This window comes from Leopardus geoffroyi, chromosome E1 (assembly GCF_018350155.1).
Source record: "Leopardus geoffroyi isolate Oge1 chromosome E1, O.geoffroyi_Oge1_pat1.0, whole genome shotgun sequence".
NCBI classification, from domain to species: Eukaryota; Metazoa; Chordata; class Mammalia; order Carnivora; family Felidae; genus Leopardus; species Leopardus geoffroyi.
The window spans coordinates 37,429,857-37,451,786 of record NC_059330.1 but is presented as its reverse complement, the minus strand read 5'-3'; the positions used below and the strand labels follow the sequence as shown (position 1 = coordinate 37,451,786).

Sequence of the window (21,930 nt, the reverse complement as noted above, 5' to 3'; positions counted from 1 at the left end):
ACACTTTCAGCTTCTGAACTGCAAAGATAGCTCTAGCAGAGAAAGACCTCTTCTTCTTTTAGGGATTAAAGGTAGCTAACCAACCTTCCCTAATTCTAGGGTGGAACCTCTCAGGAAGGATAGAGTTCCTCCTAGGTTTTCCCAGTTTGGCTAGAGTAGGGTAATTATTCTGCAAGCTCAAGCTATATGGTAAAGAGCTCCACAAACTAGCTACATCCAATGAACCCTAACTCCATATGGTGAAAATGTAGCAATTCAGGAAATTCTTCACCAGGAGCCTATGTACCAATCTAAGAGGAAGTCAGTGTATGCACGTTTTCTTTATGTGCATTTTGCTACAGAAAGACTTTCATTAGTTTCTTGCAGGATTTGAACTAAAAAAGGCTAAGAACTACAATCCTTTATGCCTGCAAACACATTCTTTCTGGTTCAAGAGTGTGCGTTTATAGGGGTACCTTCCCAGGTTGAAACACCTGGTAGCTAAGGATAAGGGCATCCAAATGCCCACCCCACCTTAGTTAGGCCTCAAAACCTATCAATAAGGTTAAGGGAACTGGATTAGCATTCACCTCCTGGAAGGGGAGGCTGCGTGTAAGGCCAAGGGCAGTCAGGAGCGCTTATGGTCAGTCCCCAGCAGGCCACTAACCGGCTGCGTAATCTTGGACACGTTGCATACCCTCTCTGGGCTTCAGTTTCCACATCTGCAAACTGGAAGTTGAGCTGCCTGGTCTTCAAGGTCCTTCCCAGCTGAGAGCCTGGTACCAAGTAGGCCTGGCCAAGAAAGCAGCTTCCTGTGGGCGCGGTGCAGGGCTTTAACGGTCCCCCCCCCGCCTCCCCCGCTAGGGCCCGCGAAACCCTCCTCGACACGCCCCTTGGAGTGACGGCGCTTTCCCAACCGCAGCCCGAACATGGCTCCGCCCCTTCCCGGGGGCGTCCCATCGTGCCCCGCGCCGGGCTCCTAAAGCAGCGGGGCGCCTCCCGCCTTTCCGCGGCCCCGACCCCGAACTCCTCTCCCCAGTTCTCCCGGGCGCCCTATCCTATCAACGTCTCGTGTCCCAGCCAATCACGCGGGCCAAGAGTCTCGCCTTTGGTCCACCCTCCTCCCAGCGCTCAGCCGGTCTGAGCTCAAGGCCTTTACCAGGCCAACCCAATAAGCGGCTGGCTCTCGCCTGCCCCACCTCAATTTCCCTCTCTTCAGCCAACCCGCGCGCCTCATTCCGCTGCCCGCCCAGCCAACCCGGGTCTTGAAACCAGCAGGCGAATGGGCGCAGGGCGGCCCTTCAACGCTGACCGCCTGGCCAATTGGGGATTCCGCGTGGCCAGGAGGGCAGCCAATCAACATGGAGCGCGGTGCCGCCGCGGAGAGGTCCGGCCCGAATATCCCTCCGCCTTCCTCCCTCCCTCTCTCTCCCTCCCTGCGAGCCGCCGTTCACTTACTGCCTCCCTTCCTTCTTTCTCCCTCCGCCACCCGAGCACCAGCCGCGCTCTGAGCTACCCCCGGGGTCCCTCCCCCGCCGCCAGAGGAGCAGCTGCCGCCGCCGCCAGCAGCAAATTAGGAGGGAGGAAGGAAGGAAAGGAGGAAGAAAAGGGAGCCCGGGCGACTACCAAGAGGGAGCCGGTGAATGGGCTTGTGGTGACCCCCGCCCCCCACCCCACCCTCCCTTCCCACCCGACCCCCAACCCCCATCCCCAGTTAGAGCCGCCGCCCGAGAGGCCGGACCGTCATCTTAGGAGGAATCCCCGCCACCACCTCCGCCATGGAGCTGATCACCATCCTCGAGAAGACCGTGTCTCCCGGTAGGACGCGGGGGCCGGGGGTCGGGCTGAGGTGACCGGGTGGGGGGAGGGGAAACCCTGGCCCCTCTGACCCTGTCCCCTTCCCGCTTTCCTTTCCCCCCCAGATCGGCTGGAACTGGAAGCGGCGCAGAAGTTCTTGGAGCGTGCGGCCGTGGAAAACCTGGTGCGTGCCACCCCGCCGTCCCCCATCCCGCCGTCCACCCATCCCCTGCGTGCGGGCCTTCCCGCCCTCCCGGAGGCCCAGGCCTCGGGAACCCACCCCGCCCCATTCCGTCCCCCTCCCCCCCCGTCCAACCTAACCCCGCCGTCGGGAAGCCGGTGGGTGTGTCCCGCCCCGGGCCCCGGCAGCTGGCCAATGGCGCGGCGCGCCGGGGTGACTGCCGCCCAATCGCCGCGCGGCCTGAGGGCGGCGGTGCAGCGGGAGGGAGAAAGAGGGAGGGAAGGGAAGTTAGGTTGCGCGGCGCTGCGTGTTCAGCAAGGGTGGGGGTGGGGGAGCCGGGCCTAGGGGCCATGTGGAAGATCCGAGCCCAGCTGCCCGCCCTGCTCTGACCCGGGCCGGCTTCTCCTTCCAGTCCCGTGCCCCCTATGATTCTCTCCACCTACTTCCCAGAGTCTACCCTTTCCTATGTCCCTTGGTTGTGTGCTCATGGCCAGGCCTGGTACCCGAATACCTCCTAACCCATTCCGGCAATGTTTCTCCCTTTTCTGCCTGGTTATTCCTCCATGGGTCATTTAGTTTTGGGTTCGGAGGGGGTTGGGGTTTTTGGGTTTTTTTGGTTTTACTTCGATGGGTAGAGACTGATCTGTATCCATACAGCGGGCTGAGGCTCATCCTTGATCGGGCCTGTTTCCAGATGAAATCACAGAGGAAAGTTCCTCATTTTAATATTTTCAAGTTTAAGGGGTATAGAAAAAATGAAGATGAGTCCACTAGACCGGATCTCTGCATAAAAAATGTGTGATGGATGGGGTTGAAACAGCCTCTGTGGCAGTAACGATTCTCTTTGAGGTCCCTCTTACTGGGGGGGATGGGGAGCAGGTGGAAAGGTAGTTGATACTTGACATCTTTTAAAGGTAATAGAAAATAAGCCTAAATAACGCCATAACCAAATGTGTTCCTTTGTTCAGACAAAATACAAGCAAAAAAAGTGACAAGGCTTATTTTATACAAACTGCCTTAAATCCCCCCCTTATGTGCTAGTTTTTACTACTCTTTTTGTCCATAAATTTTTCATAGAAGGGGTTTTTTTCAGTAGTCAAGACCAGCAATAATACGTCCATTTGGGGTATGTTCCTGTTTCTGCCTCTGCTAATTGATAAGCGTTTTGTCTTATTCCTAACATTTTATTTCCGACATTCCTAATATTTTTTAGTGGTATATAATTAATAAAACCTTTAAGAATTATCTTCTGCTGTGACTGCAGAACTTGTTAGTGGTAAGAAATTGTCTGCTTTGGTTTTTCCTATTGGAAAACTTTTCCAATTGGACAGAGCTCTCTGTAGGGAAGAGGAGTGTGTCTTAAAATTTGTAAACAGGGAGTAGTTTAGGGGTCCTATGCGTTACAGAAGATTGAGTATGCTTTTCAGAAATGCACTATGTTTGGTGGACAGCTCAAGTCCAAAATATATAGGAGCCTTTTGTGTGTTAACTGTTGACTCTTAAACATAAAATCATTTTTCTTGGCAAATTTGCCTTGACATTTTTATCTTTCAGTTTTCTCCTGTTTCCAAATATTATGAGATTTTCCAAGTTGTCTTTTTTCATTGTTCCCCTCTTGCTGAGCACTTCAAGCTAAAACAGAGGACTAGCCTTCTAAATCTGTGTTTTAGGTTTTTAAGTATTTACCTCTGTTATACAAGATTACCTGCCTATGTGAGATCAAAAGCCACCCTGAATATTCATCTTGGACTAAGATTTTTTTTTTTTTTTTGGATTTAGAGAGACAATTTTACTTTTTACCCTGTCCTAACGTATTGGTTCATTTAATAAGTGTTTATTGAGTATTAGGCATTATTACCTAGAAGAATCCTTTGACTACTAGACTGTCAAACTTATTTTTTTCTGGGAGACCTAATAGGAAGATTCGGGCACTAAGAATTATGTTGGTAGGAAAATCTGTACTCTTCCTTGTTAAGTGCTGAGTCTGCAAGGGAAGATGGATGACTTCCTTGTGTACCATATAACATTTTTATAGAAATCTTGAAGTAGTATTGTAGCGTTTTCTGAGACGTGATGTGTCCTGAAAAACTTAAGTTTCCCCCAGCGTTGTGGTGCTCTGGAAGCTATCCTCAATCGGTGAAATTCCCGAAAGAGATTTTCATTCACAAATGCATCTTCTCTTAATAGCCCACTTTCCTTGTGGAACTGTCCAGAGTGCTGGCAAATCCAGGAAACAGTCAGGTTGCCAGAGTTGCAGCTGGTCTACAAATCAAGAACTCTTTGACGTCTAAAGATCCAGATATCAAGGCACAATATCAGCAGAGGTGGCTTGCAATTGATGCTAATGCCCGACGGGAAGTCAAGAATTACGTAAGTAACTTCATTTCCTTTTGGTCGTGTTAGCCCTTGGGAACAAGAAACATCCCTTCACCCCCACCCCATCCTTTCCTCCTGGACCCCCTGCAAGAAACATCTTGATCAGTTCTGTCATTTACATAGGATGGAGCTGACAGTGTAATAGGTTTCTGAGATCTAAGCCTCACTTAAAGATGAAAATTGTATGTGATTAAAATTTCCTTTCTCAGTTCAGCTTGTCTGTACTGTGCCATCATTTCCCATTAATGAATGCATTGGAATTTTTTTCAGAACTAAGGTAAACTGTAGCGGTTTGGGGAACTTGCATTAGATGCCACAACTTGTAGAATCTGTGAATTGACATAGTATATGAATTGGTGGTTCCTAAACTTGAACTATCCGAATCACTTAGGAATGTATAACAGTAGTATATTTCCAAGCTCCCTCCAGAGATTCTGTTTTGGAGTGAGGCTTGAGTATTTTGTAAATATTCCTGTCTTCCAACATGATTTTTTTTTCACAGCCAGCCCCTGCTCTTGTTGAAGTTCTGCTGTAGATAATTCTCATTGTTTGGTGATATAAGGCATGGCACAGTGTGGGGTTCAAAGGGGAACTAGATGGTGTCCTGGGCCTTTCAAGCCCAAAGAATTGGCAAAATAAGAGTGTGATGTTAATGATGCTTTTATCTACTTAGCAAATTAGGAAAACTTCCTTAAGAAACATCAGGCCTTTAATCAGGGCGTTCAAAGAGTGGACTGATGAGGTTTGAGGAAAGTAGGATGTCCCTTGCATCATGGAGTTCTTGTGACTTTGTTGTTGAATTAAAATCCATAATTCTAGCTGCAGCGAAACATTCAAAATATACGGCCAGATGTCCTCCCCACCCACCCTACTTAATGAGGTTCTTAGTGGTCTGTCTTAATGTGGATAAGGCACCAAAAACGGTAAGTCAAGCAGTTGGTCCTTGGTATTTAGGGGGAAACCGGTGGGGGGCGGGGGAGGGGGAGCGGGATTCCTAAATGTGTACTTGTACATGTCATGGTTCTACACATCATATTTACTGTTTCCTGGTTTTAGGTGTCGGCATTAGGTAAATATGTGCCCCTTGAGGCAATAAGCTCTCTTTCAAGTTATATATCCCTTCCCTCTCCAGTCTTACACGAAGGTACTTATGACTGGGAACTAGATTATGAAAGCCAATTTATTTTGAATCTTTTTTGGAATATGTAGAGCTATTTCTATCCACATTGGGTCTGCTTATGTAATAACATTATAATCTTCCCTTCAGTAATTTGATACAAATGAAGCTCATTCATCAGTCACTGGAAATCTTGGTGCGTGTAGTGCCCATTCAGTTTCTCTTCTTCCTTGAATTACGCAGTAGTAAATGAGAGGAGACCTGATTAGAACTGTAATTGACTCTTTTTGGCACATCACTCTTTTAACACTTTTTTAAATTTGGGTGAATTTTGTATATGCGTTGTTGAACCCTTCTGCATGGAAAAAAAAGACCAGCTGATATGGCCTTTTTTCCCTTTCGTAGCACCTCTGGTAATTAGTACTTTCTCAGTGTTGATGGTTATTTCTTTTTTGAAATGTGGGTCTTGGACACAGTTGAGAGCTACTTCATTATTCTTCTCATTTCTGATAATGAATATAATCATTAGGATTACCCCAGGTCAAAAAAAAAAAAAAATTTCTGTACTTAGGAGTTGGACATTTGTGACCCCTAAATCACCTCAAGTAATATTGATTGAGAGTTTTCCAGAAGCAATTTAAAGGAGAAAAGATAAAGTTACAATGGGATTCGGTGCTCTCTGCATCTGTACTAGGAGACGGTGTGGCATAGTGGAAAGGCACCTTGAACTGGAACTCTTAGTCGGACTTGGGTTGATACCTGTTCGGCCCCTGCTGTTTTGGACCGGTCATCTCATCCCCACTTGCCCACTCCATGTCTTCGGTGTGCAGTTTTTTGGTGTACCATTCTAGCTCTGGTAACCCTAGAGAGCAAAGCCTTCCTTTAGAATCAATCAGAACAGTTTGTTACTGGGCAGAGCTGTTGGCAGTGGGGATAGGGGATGATATACTGTATAGGGGAAGGATGGGGAGTTCATTATTATTAGCTACAAAGCAGGATACTAAGTGACCTGACCCAGTCAGCAGAGCTGGCCTGAATATCTGGCAGCTAGTCTTTGTCCTGTGTTCATGCCAGGAACAGTTAACTGTTTGCCTTTTGAGTGCACTGGTGATTCTTAGTGAGTTCATTGACTGAATTAGCTGATTGTGGTAATGATTAACTCTGGGTCAGTTGTGGCTTCATCGTTTATCTGTACCTGTGCCTTTACCCTTTACATAAATCCTTGTATGATTATCATTTCAAAGAAGACCAGTTTAATGATAAGCAGATCTCCTTTTAATTGGCGTATCTAACTAGTTCTTGGTATCTGTTGAAAGCGGAGAGAAGAGTTCTCTGATTCTTGGGCAAACAAAACAAATCCTTCTAGATTGGAAGTTCAAGAAGGATTCATTCTTAGGTGTTGGTAACATCATTAACTTTGTGTCCGCGCTTAGTGATGTTCCCTGACCGAAGGCCTTTCTATGAAAGTCATCCCGGGTGCTAAATTGTCAATGACCAGAGGGAAGAGGCTATGTTCCATGTTTCATGAGTGGGAAGATCTCTTCCCTGAATCAGGCTAGACCATGATCTACAGTGAATCAGACCCATTTGAATGCCCCAGAGTTAGCCTCATTCTAAAACCCCCCATTTTCTGTCCACAAAATAAGGCCGTGAGCATCCTCCCATTGTACCACCAACAAGGAGCCTGGAAGGTGAATTTTGTCATCCCTTGCCTTCTAACGTTGTCTCCCTTCTGACTGTTGTTTTCTTACGTTGCATTGAACGTTGACGTGAGGTGTCTGTCTGGCTTTGGAGAATTCCATTTAGAAGCAGGGGGCGGTTAGTTTTGTTTCTAGGCTCTGGGACAATGTTGATTATGCAGGTATTAGTACTGAGGCTGGTTTTGTTTTTGTTTTTTGACAGCTGACTATACCATTTAGGCCTTCTCTACTTTTGCATGTTGCATGCAGAAAATTGAGACTGATATAAGAGGTTTGGCGGTAGGCAAAATGTGTTCAAATATTATTAGAAACTGATATCTTTCATCTTGTTTTGTGTGTGTGTGTGTGTGTGCAGGTTTTGCAGACTTTGGGCACAGAAACTTACCGGCCTAGTTCTGCCTCACAATGTGTGGCTGGTATTGCTTGTGCGGAGATCCCAGTGAACCAATGGCCAGAGCTCATTCCTCAGCTGGTGGCCAATGTCACAAACCCCAACAGCACAGAGCACATGAAAGAGTCGACATTGGAAGCTATTGGTTACATTTGCCAAGATATAGTAAGTACTGCCTTTTGTATCTAACATACATAGCTCTGATTCCCCCTGGTTGTCCCATGCACGGTACTACGATTGTTCTTTATCATACGATGGAGGAAACCAAGCTACTACAGAGTGTTTTTGCAAGTAGGACTGCTTTTTTGTAATCTAGACTTCTATATTTGGATAGCTGGCTTATCCTCATATTGCTAATCATGCCCTAACGTAAAGAGACTTGAGGGTCGCAAACTCAAAAGTAGAAATCTGTATGCTTGGAGAGGCATAGATTCTAGACTCTTAAAGGAGGATATTCTCTGCCTTAGAACATCCCTGACCTGGATCCCTCTCTCAAGATCCTCAGTGTACCAAGGATGCTGTGTTATTTTTCTTCATTTATTTTTTTTTTTTACAGAAACAGTTTGCCAACCCTTGCTGTAGTTGGCTTAGCCACCATAGGCACAGCATAGTTTGTGAAATGCAGCCCTCCTGGGACTCTGGCTGCTGCCGAGGTTACCACCCTTGGTGTCTGTTTTCATATACAGACTTGATGAAGCAAAGACGTCCACAGCACTTTACCTGGACTTAGACTGCCTAGATGGTGTGCCTAGGTATTGATCCTTGGTCCTCAGAAGCTTTACTTCAGTCGGTACAGATAGACTAGAAAAAACACCAGCCTGCCATTTCCCTTTCACAAGAGGGGGAAGAAAAAGTCAGCATTACCTCATGTCCAGAGTCATCGTGCTAAGAAATCAGATGAAGTTGATGAGTTTAACTTGTTTCAGATTGATTTTGGACGACTAGACCTTGGGATATTTTGCAGGTGATTTGTCCCTAAATGGAAATGTGTGGAAAGAGATCAGAGAAAGTCATGATACTCACTCGAGTGATTTCACAGTTAAAAGGACTGCTGATTAGTCATGAGCTCATTATTTTACTCACTGCGCTTCTCTGCTCGTTTCAGGACCCAGAGCAGCTACAGGATAAATCCAATGAGATTCTGACTGCCATAATCCAGGGGATGAGGAAAGAGGAGCCCAGTAATAATGTGAAGCTGGCGGCTACTAATGCACTCCTGAACTCATTGGAGTTCACCAAAGCAAACTTTGACAAAGAGGTGAGTCTCTTCTGACAAAAAGGTTTAGAAGGTGCGGAGTAACTATTAAATGAAAGGGCTTTTTGTTTTGTTTTGTTTTGTTTTGTTTTCAGTTTTGTGATTTAGCGCACTACTAGGTGCACTCATTTCCATTCAAGATTTGTGTTATGTAAGAAATGGTCTTGGAGTAGGTGTTTGCCTTTTTTCATGAGGCTTTGGGGAAAATGTGATCTGAAGTGTTTCTAAGCTTAGGTTTTTCCTTCTGCAGATCAAAATGTGGATGTGCTCTGAGATTTTAAAAATACGACAGAAGTTGTAGAGCTTACTTCGAAAGGGCGGGGGGCACCTGGGTGGCTCAGTGGGTTGAGCATCTGACTTGATTTCAGCTCTGGTCATGATCCCAGGTTGTAGGATAGAGTCCTGTGGCGTCTCTGTGCTGAGCGTGGAGCCTGTTTAAAATTCTCTCGCTCTCTCTCTTTCTCTGTAAAGAAAGCAGGGGGTTGGGGGGTAACTGGCTGGCTCAGCTGGTAGAGCATTTAACTCTTGATCTTGAGGTCACATGCTTGAGCCCCATGTTGGCCATAGAATGTACTTGAAAAAAAAATTATAGAAGTTGAACTATTTCACACCTCCTTAGAAGGGGGCTTTTGAAAATTAATATATAAAGAAAGTTTATCTTGCCTGAAAGTATTTCCCCCTATTACTTAAGTTCTGTGAAAATCTATAGTAACCTAACATTTACATCTTAACCATTGTAAGTGTACAATTCAGTAGTGTTAAACATATTCCCGTTGTTTTGCAACCAGTCTCCAGAACTTTTTCATCTTGCAAAACTGCAACTGTATGCATTAAACAACTCTCTGTTTTCCCCTTCCCAGGCCCTGGCAACCACTCTTTCACTTTCTGTTTCTATGAATTTGATTACACTAGATACCTTATTTAAGTGTAGTCAATCATACAGCATTTGATTTGCCTTTTGGTGACCGGCTTATTTCATTTAACGTGATGTCTTGGGTTCATACATGTTGTGGCATGTGTCGGAAATTCCTTTCTCAGGCCGAATAATATTCTGTTGTGGGTATACATCATGTTTTGTTTATTCATCTGTCGGTGGACATTTGGGTTGCTTCCTTTCATCTTCTGGCTGTTGTGAATACTGCTGCTATGGGCATGGGTATACAACTAGGTCTTTGAGGCTCTGGTTTCGGTTCTCTGGGACATACATGCTCGAATGGAATTGCTGGATTATATGATCTGAAAGTTTTTTTGTATCTATGTGTGTTGACACTTCAGCTGTGCTTTTTGCCATTTCTTGGTCTTGTGGACAAAGTAGGGAGGTCCAAGAAGACAAAGCAAATTGTAATTCTAATTGTTTAGAAAATAGGCTTTTTCCTTTCACATTTCAGAAGACTTGGCATAGTAGCAAATAAGTTCATTGCTCTGTTCTCCGGTATCTTACCACATTTGATGGGGATTTGCCACCTCCCGGAAAACAAATTTGTCCCCTAAGTAAAGCAGATGTTTTGAATTCTCAAATTTTAAATATGAAGAAATTGATTTTCCTAATGTAGGGATTTTTGTTTGTAACCATTTTTATTTAAACTCTGTGACCTACATTTTCCTTTCTACTTCCTCCTTGGAGTCTTGTTAGTGAAGGTCATTTTGGGGATTAAAAGATTAGGACCTCTTTAGAGGGCAGGTCATATAATAGACACTGGGGGCAAACTCTTTTATAGCTTTCACAGTGCCATTACTATGTCAGGGCAATGCTGCTCAATTGGTCCACGGTTATGGGAGTGCTAGGTTTTCCCTGAAGAGGTAGTCTAGGATCTTCATATATGTGAAGAACCTTATTCTCTTCTTTTTATTCTTCCTACAGTCCGAGAGGCACTTTATTATGCAGGTGGTCTGTGAAGCCACACAGTGTCCAGATACAAGGGTAAGTATGAGGTCAGATAATATCTGTCTTCCATCTTTCCTAGGAAATGCCATCTCTAGCAGAGTAGTTTGAAATGTTGGGAATCTGGGGCACCTGGGTGACTCAGTTGGTTAAGCGTCTGACTCTTGGTTTCAGCTCAGGTCATGATCTCATGGATCGTGAGTTTGAGCCCCACGTCAGGCTCTGTGCTGACAGCACGGAACCTGCGTGGGATTCTCTCTCTGCCCCTCCCCTGCTTGTACTCTCTCTCTCCCTCTCAAAATAAATGAATAAACATTAAAAAATAAAAAATAAATAGATGTTGGGAATCAGGTGATTTCAGAAATAAGGTTTGGCTGACATCTAACATTGTTTTTAGTAAAAGAGGGAAAAACAGTACTTGGAAAATTAACATAATGTAAGTTGCTATGGTCTTATAAAAGGTTTAAGGAAGAAATCGTTTTTGGTCCCCCTTGCTACTTAATTGCTGTAATTACACAAGTGATTGTTTTTCATTGTAGCCATTGAAACAGCTTTTGCTGTGGCTGTAACCTAAACCTTGACCCTCGAGACAGGTGGGAGTAACCTCCAGTCTCAGTGGCATTTGTGACTTTAGTCCCACCACAGGTTCCACAGGCACCTTTAAAGTTGAAAGAAAGAGGAAAAATAAATAGGGCTAGTGAAAAAAACTAAGGGAAGAGATTGATTTTTGGGAAATGATGACATTACCCAAATGTACCTCAACTGACCCTTCAGGTTACTGTCCCATTTGTGTGAAGTAGTTCTATATCTTTGTCAGACTACATTGTTAAGCTAAATAGCAAAGTAATCTTTTCTTCTTAAAAGGTACGAGTGGCTGCCTTACAAAATCTGGTAAAGATAATGTCCTTATATTATCAGTACATGGAGACGTATATGGGTCCTGCTCTTTTTGCTGTAAGTATTTCTGTTCTATGTATTTCAGCATGTAGCTAGTTGCAAAGCCCATCGTTTTTGCTGTCTTGTTATTTCTGTAATTTTTTTTTACTTAATGTTCTGAAATCAAGAAAACTCCTGGAGTCCTGAGTGTTAACGTTGACGCTCATCACTAATGTACTAAGCAGACTTGTACTATCTTTGTGCTGGTAAAGAGTGTATTTTTAAATCAGTTTCCTCTTTCTACCTTTCCTTCCAGACGTAGCGTTCATAAATCTACGTTTTTGACACTTGAGTGTCTGTGGTTAGAAGCAGGGGTCTAACTTGAACTAGCACTTATCGGGGTCTGCGGTGTCATTTTTTTTTTTTCCTCTTAAGATCACGATTGAAGCAATGAAAAGTGACATTGATGAGGTGGCCCTACAAGGGATAGAATTCTGGTCCAATGTGTGTGATGAGGAAATGGACTTGGCCATTGAGGCTTCTGAGGTGAGCCTGGGAGAAAGTCGGTGCCGGGGGGAGAGGGCTGTTTCTCTTTGGGCTTTGGGACATAGCTCCTTTATGGGCATTAGTCTCCTCTGGGAAGGCCTTGTTTTGACTCGGCTTAGAGGGCGTCTCCATTTGTAGAGATTTTGCTTTCTCTGCTAGCCAAAGCTTCTCAGGAGGGAGACAGACCCTTAGTGAGGCATGTCATGCTTTTACCGATCAGCCAGACAGGATTTATTATAAACGTTGGTATTAGTACCGTGAACACAAGGGGGCAGCTGGCAGTCACCATTTAATGAGGTGATGTCTGACGCCGAATTATTTCCTTTTGGAAGTCCTTATGCAAGTACGGGATGCATAATTGCTAGTTTACTAACTCTGGTGAAGGAATTTGATCTAGACAGAGGGGCTAGTTCTGCACTTTGCAGTCTTTGAACTCCAGCTTTGTTTCCAGCCTTCACTGTCTTGCACACTAAGAAACAGTTTTATTTTTGGCATCATTACGTAAACTTAGTACATCTCTTGATCCAAAGGTTAGTTAGATGACATCTTGTTAATATGAATTGAGCTTGTGAAAAAGGAATGTAGTTCTTACGATTGCCTTGGCCCTTTAAGGTGGATTTATATGTATGGCCTAAAAGAATCCCATTGAAGTAGACCAAAAAGTGAGCGCCTCCAGAGATCACAGCAAATGTTACATTTGCTAGGTGTATTTCTGTACAGACCCCTGGGCACCTCTTATTGTATGCCTCTAGTATCCGCCTGTTTGCCGCCGTCCAGAATTTGCTTTTATGTTTTTCCTCAGGCAGCCGAACAAGGACGACCTCCTGAGCACACCAGCAAGTTTTATGCCAAGGGAGCACTCCAGTACCTGGTTCCCATCCTCACACAGACACTAACCAAACAGGTGAGTTACCTCACAGATCTAGCCGGGGAAGCCGTGAAACCTTGTTGAGGATGGATTTGCTGCGGAACAGTTTCCGTGAGGGAACTCGGCAACTCTTCAGCCGGTTGGTGTTCTGTTACGCTTGACTCGGGAACAGCCAAACAGATCTCTAAGATCCTCTGGACTCTGAGTTGTTTGTGAGGGAGGACTGGGTCTGACCGTTTCGGTCTTGATGGCAGACGAGCTACATCCGCTGCCGCTCTGATTTGAGCCTTGTCCAAAGGCGTGCGGGGGAGACCTACGCCATGAAAGTTGCAGTGAAGGTTAGCGAGGGTTAGCGAGAGAGATGTACTAGTTTGGGCCACTTAATTTATCTGCTAACATCTGGATTGTTTTCATGAGTTCACAGTACGTGTGTACGCTTTTCAAATGTTGGTGAGGTTGGCTAAGAATTATTCACATCCCGGTGAAGGACGTCAACCTGTGGAAGAAATTTCTGATCCTTCCTGATTATTAACATCCATAAGATTCAGGACAAAGGAAAAGTAATGACTTCATAAAGATGGGGGTATAATGGATATATATAGAAGTTTATTTTATAAGAAGTGTATCTTGGCATCGTTCCCTTTTGATTTGGGGCATGACAGTTTTTCTTGGTGTGGTGTTTGGAAAGATTGTGTATCTCCTCCCTCCTGATACATGTAAAATATTACCAGAGGGCTGGGAGTGCTCTGAGGAAACCTTGTTGTCACTTTGAGCACTGCAGAATTTCCTTGGAAACAGGGAGGTTACTTGGTTTTAGGAAAGTACGTGACTTTCAATACAACAATCTCAAAAGATAAGTAGAGACGTATTTGGTTTGAAGTGGACTGGGTTCTCTCTCAAATTTTCATCTCCTCTTTGAGTTTTACAGCCACTTTTTATCTTTTGACCTTAGTGTCTTCGCTTTTGTGTATTTTTGTTGTGTTTTTCGCATTTGGGAACAAATCATTCTTTAGGTGTGTAATATCCTGAAGGTGCCTAAGGCAGCCTACCTTAAATTGATTGTGTGGTGTGAGTAGCCACAGTAAGGAAGCTAGACCTTGAATTCTAGTTTCCGGAGAAATGCGAATGGAATCTTGGTTTTGACGTCGGTTTTTGTTTAACTTTTCATTGAACTGTAATAATTATTAGCACACCAGAAGTTGCCTCACGGCTTCTTCCGAGTCATTCACTCCCTCACCTTTACTACCGTAAATTAGTTTTGACTGATTTTGGCCTTTACATAACTAGAATCACACGGCATATACTCTTGCCCTGCCTTTCACTTGCTGTGTGTCCCAGTTTCATCCTTCTTGTTGCATGTAGCGGGAGTCGTCTGTGTCCTTGTGTAGTATGAAGTGGGACTTCCCTCTGTCTGCATCACAGGCTATGCTGCGATGAATCTTTATGGAAGAGATTAAACATAAAGGTTTCATGGGGTGGCTCAGTCGGTCGAGTGTCCAACTCTTGATTTTGGCTCCGGTCACGATCTCCTGGCTCATGAGATCGAGCTCTGCGTTGGGCTCCACACCGACAGCATGGAGCCTGTTGGGGATTCTCGCTCTGTTCCTCCCCTGCTCACGTACCTGTGTGCTCTCTCAGAATAAAGAAGTAAACTTTAATATTGTATATACGTATATATACGTTCGTACGTGTAAAGGTTTTACATTTTATTTACATCCGCAAAACTTAAGTTCCAGTGACATCTGGGAGTAGTCAGAAGACCTTTGGATGTAGTGATTTTCTTTTTTTTTTTTTTTTTTTTTTGAGTTGAAGTGATTCTTTGAACAAAAACTGAACTAGTGCCACATTCTCTTCATCAGGACGAAAATGACGACGACGACGACTGGAACCCCTGCAAAGCAGCAGGTGTGTGCCTCATGCTTCTGGCCACCTGCTGTGAAGATGACATCGTCCCACATGTCCTCCCCTTCATTAAAGAACACATCAAGAACCCGGATTGGCGGTACCGGGATGCAGCAGTAATGGCTTTTGGCTGTATCTTGGAAGGACCAGAGCCCAATCAGCTCAAACCACTAGTTATACAGGTGAGGCTGGGGGCTTTTAAATGGGATATTTATCACTTGAGCTTTTTACTTGAGAGTGTGCCTTTATTTTAAAAACAAAACTGTACGTAGTCCTCCACAAAGGTAATTTCTGGATTGTTAACAAAACTCAGGACTTGACAGAAAGGCAGAAAAAGTCCCCTTTAATCACGTGCTGAAGGATAACATTCTTAACTCTTAGCGTTGATCTGTGTCGCTGTCTTCTGTGTGCACGTATGTGTGTGCGACAGGATGGGCATCTTCCTGTGCAGCAGTCTCAGGACTTGTGTTTTCACTTACCTGCTGTGTCATAAACCTTCCCCGTAATTTTTATGTGATGATTCTGTCCTTGGGATGCAATGATAGCTGTGTAACGAAAAGTCTTGTGGAAACAGGGTGTTTATTTTACTATTACAAAGCGCTACGAGAGCCCATTGGAACTGAGTGCAGTGCGGTGGAACTCGGCCTTTCCCAGTGGAGCCACACGCCATCGCCACTGCACGGAGGTGCACCACCTGAGAGATTCGGCGGAAGTCTGCTGGAAGCTTTTTCTTGCTAGACTTCTAATAAAACTCTCTGCTGGGATTTGGTGAAGAGAGGACTGTTTCACTTTTCCTTTTGTTTTTATCATGCTGTTGGATACAGGACAGACGTATCTTCTAAAATGACACACCGTCTTGATGCTTTGGGTTAAAACCCAACCATCAGGGGGCACTGGGTAGCTCAGTCAGAAGACCGTGTGACTCTTGGTCTTGGAGTCGTGAGTTGGAACCCCATGTTGGGTGTAGAGAGTACTGAAAAAAATTTTTAAGGAAAAATCCCAACCATCGGCATTTTCTCCTCTGAGGTGTCAGTCGACATGAATCTTAATCTTTGCTTCGCTTTGCTAATTGCTATATTTGCAGGCTATGCCCACCCTAATAGAATTAATGAAAGACCCCAGTGTAGTTGTTCGAGATACAACCGCGTGGACTGTGGGCCGAATTTGTGAACTGCTCCCTGAAGCTGCCATCAATGATGTCTACTTAACTCCCCTGCTGCAGTGTCTGATTGAGGGCCTCAGTGCTGAACCCAGAGTGGCTTCAAATGTGTGCTGGGTAAGGGCTCTTCTTTCCACTGAGATATGGAGCTGGGCTGAGCCATGGGCAAGGAGGTAGGAGGTGTGGGAGAGAAATGGGTCTACCTCACTGGAAGGCCTTTTCTGAATAGCATCTCCTTTCTCATTTCTTCAATTAAAATGTGGGGGATGCCAATTGCATGAGCCAGTGGGAGCTGTTGACTCATGGTGAACTGGTTCCCAAACCATTTAGAACAGTCATGCTAACCCGGTGGGAAAACTATCTGGACCTGGTTTTCTTTCTTCAGTTGCTTGGGGAACAAGAAATTTTGATTAAGGTAGAGAGTTGCTAGCTACAAAAAGTACCATTGCTGAGAAGGGGGCAAAAGAGAAGGAAGGTAGGCGGCCCAAGTGCTGAGTCAGTGCAGGCTGAAGGTAGTTCATTAGGGACCTTTGGGGGTGTGGGGGAGGAAGTTCAGACAAGGAAGGAGTGGGGCTAAAAAGCCTTTCTGTAAGTGGAAAAAGAAATGACGTCGTGGCAGGTATTTGTGGTAGATGAAAGAACTCTGCTGCTGAGAGAGTTTGGGGTGGGACAAACAATATAAATAAACAAATACATAAATATTTAATTTTAAGGATACCTCTTGTTAAGTGATTGTCTTAGGACTTTGACAGGAAAAGTTGAGGATTCACTAGCATTGATTTATTCCTAGGTCAGTTGGAAACGAACACTGCCCATAGTGTGTTAAGGAGAAATGAGGTTGTCCTGGGGAGGGATTCTTTTCAGGACTAATGTTGACTCTGTCTCTGTTTTAAGGCTTTCTCCAGTCTGGCTGAAGCTGCTTATGAAGCTGCAGATGTGGCTGATGATCAGGAAGAACCAGCTACCTATTGCTTATCTTCTTCTTTTGAACTCATAGTTCAGAAGCTTCTAGAAACTACAGACAGGTGACTGATATATACAGAAGTGGGTGGTATCTTTGCATCCAAATGCTTTTGCCTTGTGTGTGGTGGGGGGCGCCTCTGTATAACCTAATCATGGGAACATAGTAACAGGAAGCATTAAAAGAGTCTTCTGGTACACTATTTGTTTAAATAAGAGAAAGGGACACCTGGCTGGCTCCGTCGTGAGAGCATGCAACTCTTGATTTCAGGGTCATGAGTTTGAGCCCCATGTTGGGGCTAAAAAATAAGAGAAGAAAATACATGGGCGCCCTGGTGGCTCAGTCGGTTAAACGTCTGACTTCGACTCAGGTCACGATCTCACAGTTTGTGGGTTTGAGCCCCGCATTGGGCTCTGTGCCCCTCCCCCACTCACACTCTGTTTCCCTCTCTCTCTCAAAAATAAACATTTAAAAAAAGAAGAAAATACAGACTATGTCTACCTTAGAATGTTGAGGTTACAAGTGAAGTCAGAAAATAGTCTCATATAAAGAGGAATTGGTCGGGGCGCCTGGGTGGCGCAGTCGGTTAGGCGTCCGACTTCAGCCAGGTCACGATCTCACGGTCCGGGAGTTCGAGCCCCGCGTCAGGCTCTGGGCTGATGGCTCAGAGCCTGGAGCCTGTTTCCGATTCTGTGTCTCCCTCTCTCTCTGCCCCTCCCCCGTTCATGCTCTGTCTCTCTCTGTCCCAAAAATAAATAAACGTTGAAAAAAAAAATTTAAAAAAATAAAGAGGAATTGGTCTAGAGAGGTCCCTTCATTTTTCAGTGTCTACTCGTAACAGGAGCCTTTGGTTATGGTATAAAGGAAATCGTAGCTCTTACTATGGATTTAATTGCCACACTAGATCATTAATTACTACTTTTGAAAATAGGTGAAGAACTTGGCATTAAAATGCAGTTGTTTTAGAAGTGAGCTTTTGAAAAAAATTTTTTTAAAGATTTATTTTTAGGGGCGTCTGGGTGGCTTAGTCAGTTAAGTGTCCGACTTCAGCTCAGATCATGATCTTGTGGTTCATGGGTTCGAGCCCCATGTCAGGCTCTGTGCTGACAGTTCGGAGCCCAGAGCCTGCTTCAGATTCTGTGTCTCCTCTCTCTGCCCCTCTCCCACTTGTGCTCTGTCTTTCTCAAGAGTAAACGAACATTAAAAATTAAAAGAAAATATTTTAAAAAATAAAGATTTGTTTTTAAGTAATCTCTACCCCCAATATGCAGCTCGAACTTAACAACCCCAAGAACAAGAGTGACATGCTCCACCACCTGAGCCAGCCATGCGCCCGTGAAATGTAGTTCTAAGGGGTTATAAGTTGGAACGACCTTTAATTTTGGTTGTATGTGAGCTATACCTAAAGCCATGCTCAAAAGAAACCATTAGGAAGAAGGCTGGGTTTAAACTCTTCCATGCTTCCTTAGTTTATCTTTACTTCTTTGATCAAGAGTATATATAATACCATCTTTCACAGATGAATGAAGAAAATTATCTTTTTCTTAGCTATTCAGGCAACGTCTTCATTTGTCCACATGCTTTCGTCTGCATTTTATTTTTATCCCCTCCCCCCATAAACCTAAATTCTTTTTTTTTTCTTTTAATGTTTATTTTTGAGAGAGAGAGAGAGAGGGAGACACAGAATCTAAACCAGGCTCTAAGCTGTCAGCACAGACAGCACAGCTCACGGGGCTCAAACCCACAAATGGCGAGATCATGACCTGAGCCAAAGTTGGATGCTTGACTGGCTGAGCCACCCAGGCACCCTTCAGCATTTTAAACTAATTTGTTTCCCTATAATGTTAGCCCATTTCCAAAGAGTTATTCTAAAGTTTAACCAGCTCTGGAGACCCATAATGAAGATAGCCGTTGGCTTCACAGTTGAAAATTTATTTCCTGGTTGTATTATGTTGTCAAACTCAAACCACGTTTGCAACCGTACCAGTTCTAGGATCCTTATTTTCTTCCCTTTTTGTTTTTTTTAAACGTTATTTTTGAGACAGTGTAAGTGGGGGAGGGGCAGAGAGGGAAACAGAATCTGAAGCAGGCTCCAGGCTCTGTGCTGACAGCTCTGGGCTCAGACTCACGAACCATGAGATCATGACCTGAGCTGAAGTCAGATGCTTAACTGACTGAGCCCCGTCCCCCACCCCCCCCCACCCCCCAGGCGCCCCATAGGATCCTTATTTTCTTTGCAACAAGGTCTATGTCATAACAACTCTATTCTTTTTCTCAGGTGAGACTTTAAGATTGTTGTTGTGTCTTCCTTACAGACCTGATGGACACCAGAACAACCTGAGGAGTTCTGCATATGAATCTCTGATGGAAATTGTGAAAAACAGTGCCAAGGATTGTTACCCTGCGGTTCAGAAGACTACTCTGGTTATCATGGAGCGACTGCAGCAGGTGCTCCAGATGGAGGTGAGACTGGGCTTTCCTGGCTTGGTCGGAGGTGGGAGGCCCGTCCTTTCTTCTTAGTGTTTATATTTACGTGTAAATATATATTTTCTCAGAACGATGTAAGGCTTATACAAAAAATGTTGCCTCTTTAAATCTGCATTGCTCATCCCAGTTACTTAGACACATCACATCATATACATCTGTGAGTTTTTTATTTCCTACGTTAGAATCAGTAAAGATTATTTAATGGTCTTGCTAAACCCAGCAAAAATGGAAGCATTGAGGAAGTTCAGCGCTCTTTTAGAAGGTGTTTATTCAGAATATGATGATCTTCTTTTCTTTGTAGTCACATATCCAGAGCACATCGGATAGGATCCAGTTCAATGACCTTCAGTCTTTGCTCTGCGCAACTCTTCAGGTACAGTGGTGCTTTATCGCTTACCAGTTCTGAGGCCGATCAGAAAGTGTTCTCTTTTCTTCTCTGTCCATAAAGACAGAATTTGTCTTTTGCCCAGTTTAGGGGAGGAAACTGCTCGTTTTATGATGTTGTACAGCTATGTTGTGTTGGCAGCTTCCAGTCTTGGTTTTTTTATTGGGTTGTCCAAATGTAGCCCAGCCAGATTTGGCTCCCAGCTGTGGTTCACTCAGCTAAAAAAATGAAGCCTTGAGTTTTTCTGCCATCATCTTTTGAAACAACAGTTCCTATTGGAAGCTTTATTATAATTTATGTCATTTATAGTACCTGTTATTCAGAGTAGTCTTTTGAGGGGAGACCGGGAATCTTTAAATCAAACGTCACCCATTCATGACTGGACTCATGGAGTGGCTGAGGTGCTATTCCCTTTTTTAACCAAAGGTAGGAAAACCCTGGAAATTGTCTAATGCTTACATAGGTACTAGGTTTTAGTATTGAGTGATGCTAACTAGGTCATCTTCCCTATGAACTCTCTTTTCTTTCTTAGCCAAACTCAATTTTTTTTTTTTTAAGCTTGACTGTTAAGGTCTTTAGTTATCCGACAAATGCAGGAATGATCTGGTAACATTAGTTGAAACAAATTAAAGGCTAAGGAGGGAAGTTTGAGGAATACTGAATTAGGATAATTCAGTTGGCTTAATTTTATCAAAGCTATTTCTTTCCTATCATCTGTAAATAGGTTAGGATATAGGAAGGATTGCTTTTTTGTTTTATGCGTAGGAACTATAATATAACCTGTTCTTCTTTAAAGCTGAAGTAAATTCAAGTGCCATTCCAGGAAGATTGGAATATGGAGGCTACTGATGGGTTTATCAGACATAAATGAAATGTAGAAGAAATGAGTTTATGTACCATGGAAGATCATCTCGTGTTCATTCTGAATTGGGGAATAGAAGGGATCTTAAAATGCATGTTTTGTTGCAGGTGATTTACACTGTGAAAGCTTTTGATTACAAAAAGTGTATTTGGCATTTCCAAAAAAAAAAAAAAAAAAAAAAAAAAGCTAGAAAGTCAAGGAATTTAATTGATTTTTTTTGATTTTTTTTTTTTTTTTTTTTTTTTTTTTTTTTTTTTTTTTTTTTAGGAATGTATGTTTAGTGTTCTGATTGGAAGGTTTAGAATCAACAGATCCTGAACTCTTTCTTGTTCATTTCACAGAATGTTCTCCGGAAAGTGCAACATCAAGATGCTTTGCAGATCTCTGATGTGGTCATGGCCTCCCTGTTAAGGATGTTCCAAAGCACAGCTGGGTCTGGGGGAGTGCAAGAGGATGCCCTAATGGCAGTTAGCACACTGGTGGAAGGTCAGTGAGCCAAAATTGGGCAGGGAGTGTCTTTAGGGTATGGGAGTTTCAACGGCCATGGGAAATTTTTGACCAGAGAAAGCATAGTCCTGTCTTCTCATTTACTGGGGCATGACTGGAGTGCAAAGTTGGGTTGAATATAAGCATAACTTTGTGTATAATTGCTCTGCCACTCTCACTGAAATAAATGGGGAGCCAGTTTGGATCTCAGATTGGCAACTGTTCTGGGGAAGAAACTATTATCATCTACCCCATGTTCGTCAGGTTCCTTTTAACCCTGAAAGTCTGCTTGCTTTATTGAAGTTTGGTTCCTTTCAAGGATGGAGGAAGGAAAGGTTTCTGTTTTCTTTGCTGGAACTTGCTACCTTCTGGTTCAAGTTGTAATGCTTCAGACTCCAAGTTGACACATCATGCATGGTCCCTTGTATGGAATGGAGTAAAACATTGAGAGTTCTAGGAATTAATTGGTTTTCTGGTTGTTATATGTCTGACTATACAAAATTGCTTTGGGGGAGCCACGTCTGCTTAAGACTCTTCGAAGGGCCATTTAAAAGCACATTAAAGAGCACTTCAGAAACCTGGAATGCTTCAGGGATGGCCTGTAAAGTGTATTACCAAGGCCATTACCAGAGGACTACTTCTCCGAGGAGCAGACCTATTTCTAGCATAAGAAGCATATGTTCAACTGATCTGGCCACATGTAACCACCCTGACAGGACC

General features: G+C 43.9%; 1 protein-coding gene across 1 annotated transcript in view; it reads left to right on the top strand.

Annotated features, from left to right (window-relative positions):
• Nucleotides 1–1,305: 1,305 nt before the first annotated feature.
• The window catches only part of KPNB1 (karyopherin subunit beta 1), a 28,538-nt gene continuing 7,913 nt past the window's right edge, over nt 1,306–21,930 (top strand). Inside the window, exons 1-15 of the mRNA XM_045488594.1 lie at nt 1,306–1,797; nt 1,902–1,960; nt 4,145–4,327; nt 7,506–7,706; nt 8,647–8,799; nt 10,658–10,717; nt 11,543–11,632; nt 11,990–12,100; nt 12,903–13,004; nt 14,828–15,052; nt 15,955–16,146; nt 16,924–17,054; nt 19,306–19,453; nt 19,779–19,850; nt 21,066–21,210. Of these exons, the coding sequence (XP_045344550.1) occupies nt 1,758–1,797; nt 1,902–1,960; nt 4,145–4,327; nt 7,506–7,706; nt 8,647–8,799; nt 10,658–10,717; nt 11,543–11,632; nt 11,990–12,100; nt 12,903–13,004; nt 14,828–15,052; nt 15,955–16,146; nt 16,924–17,054; nt 19,306–19,453; nt 19,779–19,850; nt 21,066–21,210 (1,912 nt within the window). The 5' untranslated portion in view covers nt 1,306–1,757. The remainder of the gene's footprint in view (nt 1,798–1,901; nt 1,961–4,144; nt 4,328–7,505; nt 7,707–8,646; nt 8,800–10,657; nt 10,718–11,542; nt 11,633–11,989; nt 12,101–12,902; nt 13,005–14,827; nt 15,053–15,954; nt 16,147–16,923; nt 17,055–19,305; nt 19,454–19,778; nt 19,851–21,065; nt 21,211–21,930) is intronic.